Raw genomic sequence first — 12,694 nt, forward strand, 5'->3', positions numbered from 1 at the left:
TGCCTAGATGGATGAGCACTAAAGTCCTCAATCTATCCAATGTAGGACTATTCCTCAACAAGGTCTATCAGTCTTTTGGATTCATGCAGTGAAGCAAGGGACAACTTCGCTAAGCACGACGGTCAAGACCTTCAGTTGTCCCTTCGAATAAGAGGAGATGCAACTACTGAAAGCAAACTGGATGCTTACACTTGTGCAAGGAACTAGATTCAGAAAATAGAGATTATTGAAGCGAATGGGCAATAAATGTGTCTTGTTTGAGAGTGGACAAGGATTGCGAGCTATTAATGATAGTGCTGGTCTTGGTGGAAGCAAGAGAGAATACCCTTGCTCTCCTACCATCCATCTTGGCTTTGTTGTCCAAGCCCAAGCCAAAATCAAAGGTTACCAGGCGGTCCTCTGTTTCAAAGGCTTTGCGCAGGAGGAAAGTGGCCTCTGAAGGAGAGCATGAGGATCTAAATGAAATAAGCAATGTGGATTTCTTGTTCCGTGCTGCCTATGAGGGCCTTTCCTGCAAAGATGTTGATGATGAGAAGTTACTAAAGGCACAAAAACAATTGGGGGACACTGGAAGCATGCGCCGGATATTTGGAGAGTGGTATAGAGTTCTTGTTCAGGAAACTAATTCAAAATAGAGTCTCTCTTCTTAATGTACTCGAGTCTTTGAAAGTCACCATCCCTAGAATCCTCATTTTGTGCATGAGTTTTTATTTTTTTCCTGGACTTGCATTTTTTGTACATGGTTTGTAACATATAGGTGCCTTTTCATATTAATACAGGGATTTGTGGACACAATAACACCTATCTTCCTTATGCTCCAAAATGATGAAACGATAAAAAGGCAAAAAAAGATCATACTCTGAATTCATATTTTTTTTAACAAAGATAAAGAAATATGCTGTCACTTTGCTTGACACCGCAATCAACATCTGGTTTTCTCCATTAGATCCTTCAGCAGGTTTCCTGATAAGGAGGAATTAGCAAGCCTTCCTTTGCCAAGGTGTGAAATTTAACCATCATACCAAGGGTAAAAAACTTCTATAGTTGGTTGGTCAATGTTAGTCAAAACGAGATTATGACAGTGGATAATCTGATGGATAGGAACATGGAGAGAAACTGGATGGGTGCCCCGGACTATTTCCCCTAAGGTGTTCACAAACAACTGTGTATCTCTGTTGCTTCAGAGTAGGTTCCTTTATTTTAAATAGCCATTAGGCTCCAAGTCTTGATCATGCAAACAAAACTCTCTCCCAATTGCATTTATTTGAGCACTTATTGTCAACCAAGTGCTAGTAGATCATTGGCAGATGCTCCAAAAAAAAAATTTCCAAATACACCTACTGCTCAGATTAAGATCACAAAAAAGATAATGTTGGTTTGTTTTGGCCACCCACATAAGAAGGAGGCTTGGTAACCTATTCTCTATATTAAAATTTAGATTATCCGACCAAACCATACTAAATTTTGATAACCCAATTTTAGCAAGGATGCTGGGACCTACATATGGGGAGTATATGAGAACTCGAGAATGTGTGTTTAGTATCATATTGGTTATGCACTACATATATTTTCGATATTTATATACGACCAATAAATTTAAGTAAAATTTTTTTGCTATTATTTTTTAGGTAAGGTCTGAGTTGTTATATGGATGCTCGATTTATTTTTTTGTATACTGTATAGTCTTTGATGCAAACAATTTATGATGTACACGAATGCAGGTCTAGATGATTTTCAAATGCATGGATATATGCAACATAGGAAATGAAAATGCCTTGCTCAATAATTACCACCCACACCATATTTATAAAAAATAATAATAATGTACGGTCTTTAATGTCCATCACTCGAATTTTCTAGAGTCTGCACTAGTGATTGGATTCGCTGTGCCCTTGCCGTCGTCCTTGTCCAACCATGGCTTCTGTTGCGTCCACCACATTGACTCTCGTCCGTGGCTACCAACTGTTGCTTCATCCTTTTTATCAGCGCAAGTGATGTGCAATGGATTGAGAGAGCTTGGAGATCTTTACGGTTGCTAGAGTGTCGATGAAAGCAAGAGAAATCACCATATCTCTAGTCCAATCCATGTAATTTTACTTAGTGTCAAGGCAGAAAGACTTGTCACACCTCAAGACCTCATCCAAAAAGACTAGTAGAAAGATATTTTTGGGGTTTTTTAGTCGTGTATAAGTATTTAAGATCTTTTCGACGAATAACCGATATACAACTCAAGGCGGGTCCTCATATGCTCTTTCCATTTAAGCTCTGACATCCTCATTAGACTAACAATTCAAATCCATTCAAATCTAATTACAAGCACCACGATAGGCTCGTGATCAATCTCCATGAACGCGTGCTACAGTATCTTCTAGTCCACATAGACTATAGACCGAGTTCGTTCTGATACCATTTGTCACAATCCAGGATCTCATCCAAAAAAAATTAGTCGGAAGAAAATTTTTAAGTTCCTTAATTCCATATAAAAAGGATGTTGATCCTTGGAAGGTAATCAAGGAAGAAGACAAAAGTTAGCGTCGAAGGTCTGCAATATTTTTTCTAAAAAAAACCCCTATGGACAGAGAAATTTCATCTTTTGTTTAAGAATACATGCTTTTGGTGTGCTTTAAACTTATTGTCTTAGCGTACGTGAAGGAGTACACTAATTAAACTCCATGTATGTCCTCCTCTGCATGAATTGGCGTCTCGTAAGTTCAAGCAAGATTTCAACTTCAAGTTCTTGATATCATACGTCGGATTTGAATAATTATACTGCATTATTGTCTGTTTATCTCATCCATTTAACGGAACGGTGTTTATCTCATTATATAAGATGATGATGGCTAAAGATCCAATTGCAAACTATTGGAATGTTCTCAAGTTTTGTCTTTAGGTCAGTTTGGATTGACAGGAGAGTGCTATCAGTCTCTCTTTTGGAGAAGGTGACGGGTCGTAGCAGAGGGTCGAGCAATGGGGAACGGTGACGGGCGAGGGTGGTGGAGACGAAGACTTCGCTGGTGGTGGATCAGTGTAGCTTCCAGGCATCGAGCACAGCGGGTTGCCGGAGTTTTAGAGGTCCGGCGGGGCCGCGGACAATGGGGCGGAGGCTGGAACCGTGTAAATACTTGTTCTCCAAATGTATACCATGTATACGTACGTCTGTACACATCGTTCTATGCGCAGTTGCTTCCACATAGAACCATTATGCGGAATCATAATGTCCGCTGGTGCGGACGGTTTGTCCTCTATGACATAGACGTGTACGGACTACCGCAAATATTTTCCATGGAGATTTTTGTCATCATTTTTGCTACGGTTCATTTATGCGAAAATATGCATACATAACGTTATGCGGATTACCCCGCATAGAACGTTTATGCGAACCGTCGCATTGTCGTTTATAGTTTGTCTATGCGGATTTCCGTCCGCATAGAAAATGTATGCTCCGTATGATCTTTAACGGGTGTCCGTGTATAATATTATATGCGGATTTTCTTCCGCATAGACAATGTATGCGCTGTATTGTCCTTTAAGCGTTTTCCTTATATAATATTATATGCGGATTGGCGTCCGCATAGAAATGTATGCGTTGTATTGTCCTTTTAAGCGGGTTTCCGTATATAATATTGTATGCGGATTTGTTTCCGCACAGTAGTACGCGTACAGTCATGTTTCCGCATATAGTTTTCTACGCGGATTTGATTCCAGATAAAATTTTATGCCCACGTCCGCACCAACGAGTCCCTCCCTATTTCCCCTCCGCCCTCTGCGATGGGCCCATCTCTATCTCCGGCTCCCTTCTCTCTTTATCGGGCCAACCCCAATTTCGAGCCTACCACCACCACCAACTCCGGCGACTCCGATGCCGCCGGACGGCCGGAGAGTCCTTCCTTCCCACCGTTCCTGTCCAGAAGGTCTGCACCTTATGATTGGATTCTCCTAACTTCTTTCTGGCGCTATTTTATGGTTTTGGTTTGATGCATAGCTAAATATGTGACACCCGTGCGTTGTATCTTGCTGCGGACAATTGAAACGCAAGAGCTGTGGGTGATGAAGAGGAGTGAGACATGCCGACCAGCTTTAGCATTAAAAAAAGAAAAATGAACACAACCTGTTCGACGAAATCACTACATGAAAATTATTGCAAGCCATGTCCCACATTGACCCCGCATGGGGAGACTAGCCTTGGTGGCCGAGATTATTGGTGTCTCCTCATCTTATTTCTCCTTATAATTAGAGGAAGCCACGTGCTCGGTCCATCACATTCGAAAGGTTTTCCTGCAATAGGAAGCAAAGACGGCCTGCCATGGCAGGTCCATCAGCTTGCCATCTTCCAGGGCTCACCTTGCTGCCCTCAGCGTCAAAGAAGTGCTGCACAAGTTGAGGACTTTTAGCTTCATCCTCTCTCACAGTCGAGAGGTTGTCTCGGGAACCTTTATGGCTGCATTGAGGAGCTCCTTCACTTGCCAAGCAACCAACAAGTTCTCTCGCATTCCCCACAGAATAAATTGGTGGAAGCGAAGCTGGACAGATACATTGGCTTGCTGGACCTGTGCGGTGACATGTGGGATAGCTTTGCTAAAATGAAAGAGCGCATTCAGGTTCTTTGCTCAGCCCTTCTCAGAAGAGGTGATGCAGCTAGTGAAAGTAAATTGCATGCTTGCATTATCTCTGTGAAGAAGACCCAAAAGGATGTCAAGAATTGCTCTAGATCTTTGAAGCAATTGAATAACAATTATACATCTATTTCTGCAATCGACAAGAAGTGTGATCTATCGATGGTATTGATGGAAGCATGAGAAATCACAATTGCTGTGCTATGATCTATGTTGTCTCTATTGTCCATGTCAATGCCAAAACCAAAAGCTAGCAGGTGGTTTTTTGTTTCAAAAGTGTTGAACAAGAGGAAGGTAGCCTATGAGGGGGAGCATGAAGATTTGGAATGGATGAATTGGAATGTGCAGATTTCTCATTCTATGCTTCTTACAAGTTCATTTCCTGCAAAGATTTTGATGATAGGAGGGTACTCAAGCCACTCAATCAATTGGAGGCATTAGAGAGTAGCATTGAAGTGCTTCAAAGTGGATTAGAATGCTTGTTCAGGCAACTAATCCAAAGTAGAGTCTCTCTTCTTAACATTCTCAGCTTGTAAACATGTCATCAAATGTTATATACCAGTGATCAGCTTCCACATTTAAGGTGATTTGCTGATCAATTTTACTCCTTTTACATTTTTGTGTATGAAATGCATGTTATATTGTTTGAATCAAAATAACATATTCAATTTTATCACAGATATTTCATCTTTTTGTCAAAGCATATATGGATGTTGGTATTATCTAATTATATTTCTAGATAGCGAGAAAAATAGAAAATTGAACCTATAGATATGGCTAGTTTTCATGAGCTGGCTTCTAGTGGCTTGAAGAGCTTCCAATTTCAAATCCTTGATATCACATTATTAAACTTATTAATGTTTCGACTCTTGGAACCTTCTCACACTCTCTATTTGAATTGGCAGGAGTGCATTAACAGTCTTTTGGTTAAAGAATGCTCATACAGAAGTTGCATGTATCCTCCTTTTGAAGTCAATTGGCTTACTGTTATTGGAAGAATGCTTCTCACAAACATCATTTACTTCAATCTTTGTGTCCAATGAGTGCATTGCTTGCAAGGATGTGGATGGCATGAAGGTACAGATGGCACAAGATCAGTCGGAGGCATCACATTCAACTTGATGGTCTTGAGACTAGATTAGAATGCCTGTTCAGGAGACTAACCCAAAATAGAGTTTCTCTTCTTAACATCCTTGGCCTTTAGGGACTCCTTAACCTTGTGGCCAATACAATTTGCATCATCTGCATCCAAATTTCAAAGGGTTGCTGATGATTCTCTTCACAGTCCAACTTTGTATTTGAGCAGGGATCTATTATGTACAAATTTTCATTAAGGGAAAAAATCGGATATTCAATTCTAGGAGTGGTTCCTGTTTTCATTCATTTAATATCGAAGGATTTTAATCACTAGCAGAATGGTCAAACTATTCATGCATGTGTCACTCACTTTGAATTGAATTGACTTCTGATTACTTGAAACATAGCTTTAACCAGAATCTAGTGACTGCTGTGCATCACATTGCACTCAAATGTGCATAACTGCCTATTGGATCCACTCCTTTTTCTCAAGTTCATGTAAATTAACTAGGATATTTTATGTCTTAGTTTCATGATACATAGGAGAAGCATGTATCCATTTCTTAAGTTCAGTTTTGACTGTTGTTGGTGGAACTAATCCAACACCTATGTTTTTGATACGGGAATAATTTTAGATCAAAGGTACACTTTTTTTCCCTCATATCGTATTCTTCGTCTTTTGTCATTCTGCTCTGATCAGGATTCCATTGGATGGAGATTCAGCATACTGTGATTTCTTTAGTGTGTACATAACATATTTTAATAATTGTTGCTTTGTCATAAGTACAGACAACAAATTTCTTTATCTGTATTCTACATCAAGTTTCTTTAGTTTCCTCTCATAATTTCCATCTGTATTGTGATTGTTCTCTTAAACTTTCTCCTGTCACCAATTTTACCCCAGTTCAGGCACTTCCAATAAAAAAGTAGAAGAGAAAATTTTGTATTATTGAATTTTCAGGTAGTCGGGAGATGATAAATAAGTAGTTTATTGATATGACTCTTAACAGATATATTGTGAATTAACTTGATTACAACTTGCAAATTTTCATGGTTTCATTGTTATATTGACACATTTTTCTTGAAATAGGCCCAAAGATTAGATTCTTGTAACACATGACAAATTAGGATTATCATTTACAAGAACATCAAAAGAATCAAATGAGAATGACTTGGATTAGAACAAAATAAGAATCGGATGAGGACATATGGTTTTTAGATGCATCATTTGCCTTCCAACCTCTCTATAAGCCGACTTTTAACATCTGTGTGCTTCTGCTATCTATTCTTTAGCCATGTGGTTGTTGGTTGGTTGGTAATTCTCATTATTAGGCCATGTCAGAATTTGATTAAGTTCACCAAGGACAGTCGGTGCTGGCCTGCCTGATGGGTTGTTGGGGAGACAAGCAGCGCAAGAGAACTCGTGTGTGGTACTAACTCATTTGAGCTAAATTTTTATGGTAGGCATGAAACTTATTTTGTAGAAATCGGAATATGGAAAAGAAATGAGCAGAGCCTGTCTGGTGAAGTCTAAACATGATCACATTGCAAGCCAAACCCACATTGGAAGCACATGGGACATTGTCCAAGACTAGGACATGAGACCTTCACATGTGAGATAGAAAGTTATAACTACTATGGTGATGCGTAGTATAAAATATTTACTATATAGTTAAGTAACTATTTTATGTACATTTTATAGGTTGTATCTGGATTATTTGTGACCTGATTTAACAAAAGATCCAAAAGATCACTGGAATGAAGATGAAATTAGGTTTGATTTGAATATTTAATTAAACTTGAATATAGATTGGATTTAGGATGTGCCAAACTCTGTCTAACAGCCCTTGATGACCCAATCAGTGGTCATCAAATTATTTTGTCAACTAAACCAAAGAAGAGTCTTTCTGTTTAACATCCTCAGTTTCTAAAAAAGCCTTCAAAACTTGTACGCTAATGATTAGCATCCACATATTAGGCTATTTGCTAATTAATTTTGCCTTTATAATTTTATCTGCAAAGTGAAATGTTCCATCTTATTGGAAATAACATATTCAATGTTATAAGAAATTTCAAATACACGTGTTTTGGTTTTATCTAACCTTATTTTCTTAGTTTCTGCGCGCAAAGAGAAAAGTCAATCAAGAGATGGTCAGCTTTTTTTATGAATTGGTTTCTATTGGCTTGAAGAAAGATTCCAACTTCAAATTCTTAATATGTTGAATCCATATAATGCTTCAAGTCCTGGAAATTTCTCAGACTTTCTGTTTAAATGGACAGGAGTGCATTATCGGACTCTTAATTAAGGAACACTCATTTTTGAAAGATCAAACAACAGAGGCATGTATTCATCTTTTGTTTCAATTGGATTACAATTATTAGAAGTATGCTTCACAAGCAAAATCCTTCATTTCGTTAGGCATTTCATGGATGGTATGTATATTAGTTTTAAGTTTGAACAATTCATTTTTGATCCATATTTATTAATTCTATCTTGTTTTCTTTCTTCGTTTGTCTACTTATTCCCGACATTATTGCACTCTAGGTGCCTCCTGCACATATTAGCCAATTTTTCCTTCTTCATTTTTTTTTTGATATTGCAATCTAGTATTTGGTTAAACATTGAAATGTATATTGTAATTTCTATATTATCCCTGGAGATTCTCGTTCCTTGTTGGAATGACATCAACCTTCTTCAGATCCTTTCTCAAGTTTATTATATCTGCATTTACTCTACTTTTTAGTTGTTCATTTTTGACTTGCATTACCACTTAGATGGAGTTGTAAGGCTGCTCCTTCCTGTGAGATACAGTCTTAACTTCAGCAGGAAAGAATCCAAAAGAATTGGAAAAAAAAATTGTGACTAACTAGCAAAAGTGAACAATAAAAGGATCACTGTTTCATAACTGAATCATATAAAGGCATCATTTTATAACTAAGACTTTCGGCACTGGTTGATTGCTTGTTTCATAACTTGGACACAGGGGACTAGTTGATTGCTTCTATCACAATGTACGGTGTCCTTTATTACATGCTCACGGTACAGAAGGCACGTGCAATACTTTATTGACATCTTAATCAAGGAAAATAAATGTTATAGTTTTATGCTTTCACCTTTTCCCCATCTTTTTAAATTTTTCAAGAAACAAGTGGTGCTGCCATGTGATCAATCTAAACATATGTAATGTTAACAAAATCTGCCAAGAGGCCACGACAAACATTTGGATGCTGATGCTATTTGTTATTATTTATTGTTTCTTTCCATGTGTCTGGCCTTTATGTTGCTAGATCATTTTCAATAGGAATGCATGCATCAGACCATCATCATGGATGTGGTGGTAGATTGATAGGGTGTTGGGGAGACAAGCGGGCAAATGATTATAATGGAGTAAAGCATAGTTTTTTTATCTTTTTTTCTTGAAAGGAGTGGTGCAATTATTTTAAGCCATATTGTTATTATAATACTTGTAGAGTAAATATATCCAAATGTGCATGATCTGCTTCGAGAATTTGTTGCAAGAATCAATTGGAATATGAAGACTGACATGAAGTCATTGACATCACAGGGAATGCATAGCTGGCAAGATTCCCATTGTCTTCACTGGAGGAAAACAGTGCTAACCTGATAGGTACGGTGAGGGTAATAGCCCTCGTGTGTTCTTCAATATTCTTGTTGAGGGAACTCGTGTGTTGTGCGCTAAATCATTAGAATAAATTATTTATGAAAGACCTGAACAATAAGTAGAGTCTGTCTCCAGAAATCATTACAAGACCCATATTGACATCACACGGGAAGCATAGGTGGCCAAGATTCTTGGTGCCTCCCATCTTCTACAGATACATTGTTTTATAAGGCGTGGGAGCCAAGAAGCCAACCCAGAGCATCATCTTCTTCTCTAGTCTTCTCTTGTCATCCACTCAGAGAGGCTGCACTACAAAAAAAAAGAAAAAATATAGAAGGATTGTTGGAATGGTTACTAACAGAGAAAGATTTAACTCTACATGCATTCCTCACTCTCTTTCAATTGAATTAGCTTGTGATGGCTTGAAGAATATCATGAATCAAACATTAATGACTGGTGCAGAACATGTTCCACCTGTATTTACACTATTTTCTGCTGGGTGCATTCTTGAAAATAATATAAATGGGGAGAAGCATGTATCACCTCTTCAAATTAGTTTCCAACTGTTGTTTGGGGAAGTTATCCAACAGCAAATCCTCAAAATTTTCAGAGAACTTTTGACAGGATCTTGTGTTCAGATTGAGGCCCTCCTTTTCTTTCTTTCTTTCTTTTTTTTTGCCTCAGATCATATTTTAGCTATGCTGCTTGTTATCTTCCTTTATTCATTATGATTACCATGCTTGCCTACGTCTTGTTCGGACATTATGCTTTGTTTAACATCCATTGAACATAAATATAGCTCACTGTTATTTCACTATCATTTACATTGAAACTTCTACTAATTGCTGTAACAGCCATAACACAACCAACAAACCTTTTCTCATTTATCTGAAGTTTTTTAATGGAACATATTCATCTGAAGTTGACATCAGGTTTCCTCAATTTTCTCTTAGAACTTCTATGGTGTCTTCTTCTTGTTCTTTCATTGATATTAAACTTACACAGTTACCCCTAATAAAGGAGTAGAAAAAAGTTTATATACTGTTAGAGTGATCAAGTACCCAGAAGAAGATAAATTATTAAATTACTTTATTAATTTGACCCTCAACATTTATTTGTGGATGAAATGGATCCCATGAGCTGAGTTACATATTGTTATTAGTCATTCTTGATGAGAACCCAAAGTTTTAAGGTCTTGTGGTTAGGCTCTCTCTCTCTCTCTCTCTCTCTCTTCCTTTTCTTTCTTCTTTTTTCTTTGAGAGAGAGAGAGAGTTGGCCCTTGGCTTATCGCATATAATTTCCTTTCTTAGATTGAATATTTTGATGTTATAAGATTAACAAAAGAATCAAATGTGAATGGTTAGTTTTTGCACAACCCCTAACATTTACCTAACAGCATTTTGCTACAAGGGGACATCTAACGTGTCTGATTCTGCAACTAGTACTTCTATTATATGCTTGTAAGATGGTCACCAGGTTTTATTATTAGGCCATGTATGGATCTGATTACATTCATCGAAGACAGTTGGTGCTGGCCTGATGGATTGTTGGGGAGACAACCACGGCGAAAGCCCTCGTGCATTGTACATTAATTTATAGGTTAATGCATCACAGACATAATCTGATTCCTATCACCTGGAAATCAGACTAAAGAAGAGAAATGAGCAGAGCTTGTCTGGAAAAATCATTACAAGAGCCATTTTGCTAGCCAAGACCCATATTGACATCACATGGGAAGCACAGGTGGCCAAGATTCTTGGTGTCTCCCATCTTCTCCAGAGGTGTTGGTTTATAAGCAAGAGGACTCCAAGGACTAGAGCCAAAGCATCATCCTTCTCTCTCTAGTTTTCTCTTCTGATGCAAACAGAGAAACCACTGCAAAAAAAAGAAGAGCAAGAATGGCTGCTGTGGTGCCAGACCAATGCGTCCGACTTCGATCCATCAGCATGCCATCCAGATCCCACCCCCTTGCCCTCCAAGTTGAAGAAGAGTTGCACAAGCTAAAGACTTGTGTAGCTTCATCCTCTTTAACAAGCCAGATGATGGGAAATGCATTGAGAGGTCTAGGAGATTTGTACAACTGCATGGAGGAGCTTCTTCGCCTGCCACACAACCAGCAATCCCTCTCCCATCTCCCACAGAAGAGATGGGTGGAAGAGGAACTGGATGGATCTGTGAGGTTGTTGGACTTTTGTGGTGCCACAAGGGACAGCCTGGTTACAATGAAAGAGCGCATCCAAGACCTTCAGCTAGCTCTTCGAAGAAGAGGAGATGCAGCTATCCAAAGCAAGATGCATGCTTACATCCACTTCGGTAAGAAGGCACAGAAGGATCTCAAGAATTGCGTAAGATCATTGAAGCAAACGGATAACAGATCTGCATCCTCTTCGGCTGTCAATATGGATTCTGAGCTATCGATGGTGGTTCAGGTGCTGACAGAAGCAAAGGAGATCAGCATTTCTCTACTGAAATCTATCTTATCTAATTTGTTCATGGCAAGGTCAAGACCAAAGGCTAGCAGGTTGTCTTTAATTTCAAAGGCTTTGCAGAAGAAGAAAGTTGATTGCGAGGAGCATGAAAATATGAGTCACTTAGAGGCATTGGAAGTCACCATTGGAGATCTCGAGACTGGATTAGAATGTCTGTTCAGGCGACTAGTCCAAAATAGAGTCTCCCTTCTTAACATCCTCAGCCTATAGAAATCTTATGAGACCTTGTTACCATACAGACACTGCTATTTGCATCCAATTTTTGAAGGATTTGCTAGTGATTTTGTAATTGATCCAATTTCGTAGATGAGTTGGAATGTATAGCATACTGTTCTTAATCATATCAAGAAATTCAAATTTCAATATTTACTGTCTTTTTTCTCGACAAACAAAAGTTGTCAGTGCACAGGAACAAACAGGCTGATGTATTTACCACTCTCTTTCGGTAGAAATGGCTTCTAATGATTTAAAGAATAATATCAATGAAACATTGATGATCTTTGTTTATGACATTCCAAATGAAATAGCAGATTTCAGCATCTTGTGTTCTCTTGTTAAATGTTTTGGATGGACTGAAAATTCTAGCTTCTCGACACTAATGGAAAAATTAAATTGGATCAACATCTACACATTTCCTCAGCTCAAATGAATTTCTGTCATTGGAAGAACTCATTTAGCACCAAATCCTTAGATCATTAAGCAGATTTGGACATGGTGGGTCCAGTGTAGACATTTGGGATATACAGCATACTGATTATAATTAAAATTCAGGAAATTTTGGATCATTATTGGAATATTTCTAACTGTTCTTTCCTCATTCATGGCTCCAGATGGAGAATATGAATATCAAAGTCAATTTACTGCTAATGTTCTTATTTCAAATGAATAAACT

General features: G+C 38.2%; 2 protein-coding genes across 2 annotated transcripts; both read left to right on the forward strand.

Annotated features, from left to right (window-relative positions):
• Nucleotides 1-287: 287 nt before the first annotated feature.
• LOC103701159 lies at nucleotides 288-8,182 on the forward strand. The gene is made up of 5 exons (XM_039115219.1): nucleotides 288-605; nucleotides 4,392-4,794; nucleotides 4,864-4,870; nucleotides 4,933-5,196; nucleotides 5,519-8,182. Exons 1-4 carry the CDS (start codon nucleotides 288-290, stop codon nucleotides 5,147-5,149), a joined length of 945 nt encoding a protein of 314 aa, XP_038971147.1. The 3' UTR covers nucleotides 5,150-5,196; nucleotides 5,519-8,182.
• On the forward strand, nucleotides 8,037-12,168 carry LOC120104232. Its single transcript, XM_039115040.1, has 2 exons — nucleotides 8,037-8,123; nucleotides 9,257-12,168. The coding sequence occupies exon 2, from the start codon at nucleotides 11,212-11,214 to the stop codon at nucleotides 12,010-12,012; it is 801 nt and encodes a 266-aa protein (XP_038970968.1). The 5' UTR covers nucleotides 8,037-8,123; nucleotides 9,257-11,211; the 3' UTR covers nucleotides 12,013-12,168.
• The last annotated feature ends 526 nt before the right edge of the window (nucleotides 12,169-12,694 follow it).

The sequence above is a fragment of the Phoenix dactylifera genome, chromosome 17, assembly GCF_009389715.1.
Source record: "Phoenix dactylifera cultivar Barhee BC4 chromosome 17, palm_55x_up_171113_PBpolish2nd_filt_p, whole genome shotgun sequence".
In the NCBI taxonomy this organism is placed as follows: Eukaryota; Viridiplantae; Streptophyta; class Magnoliopsida; order Arecales; family Arecaceae; genus Phoenix; species Phoenix dactylifera.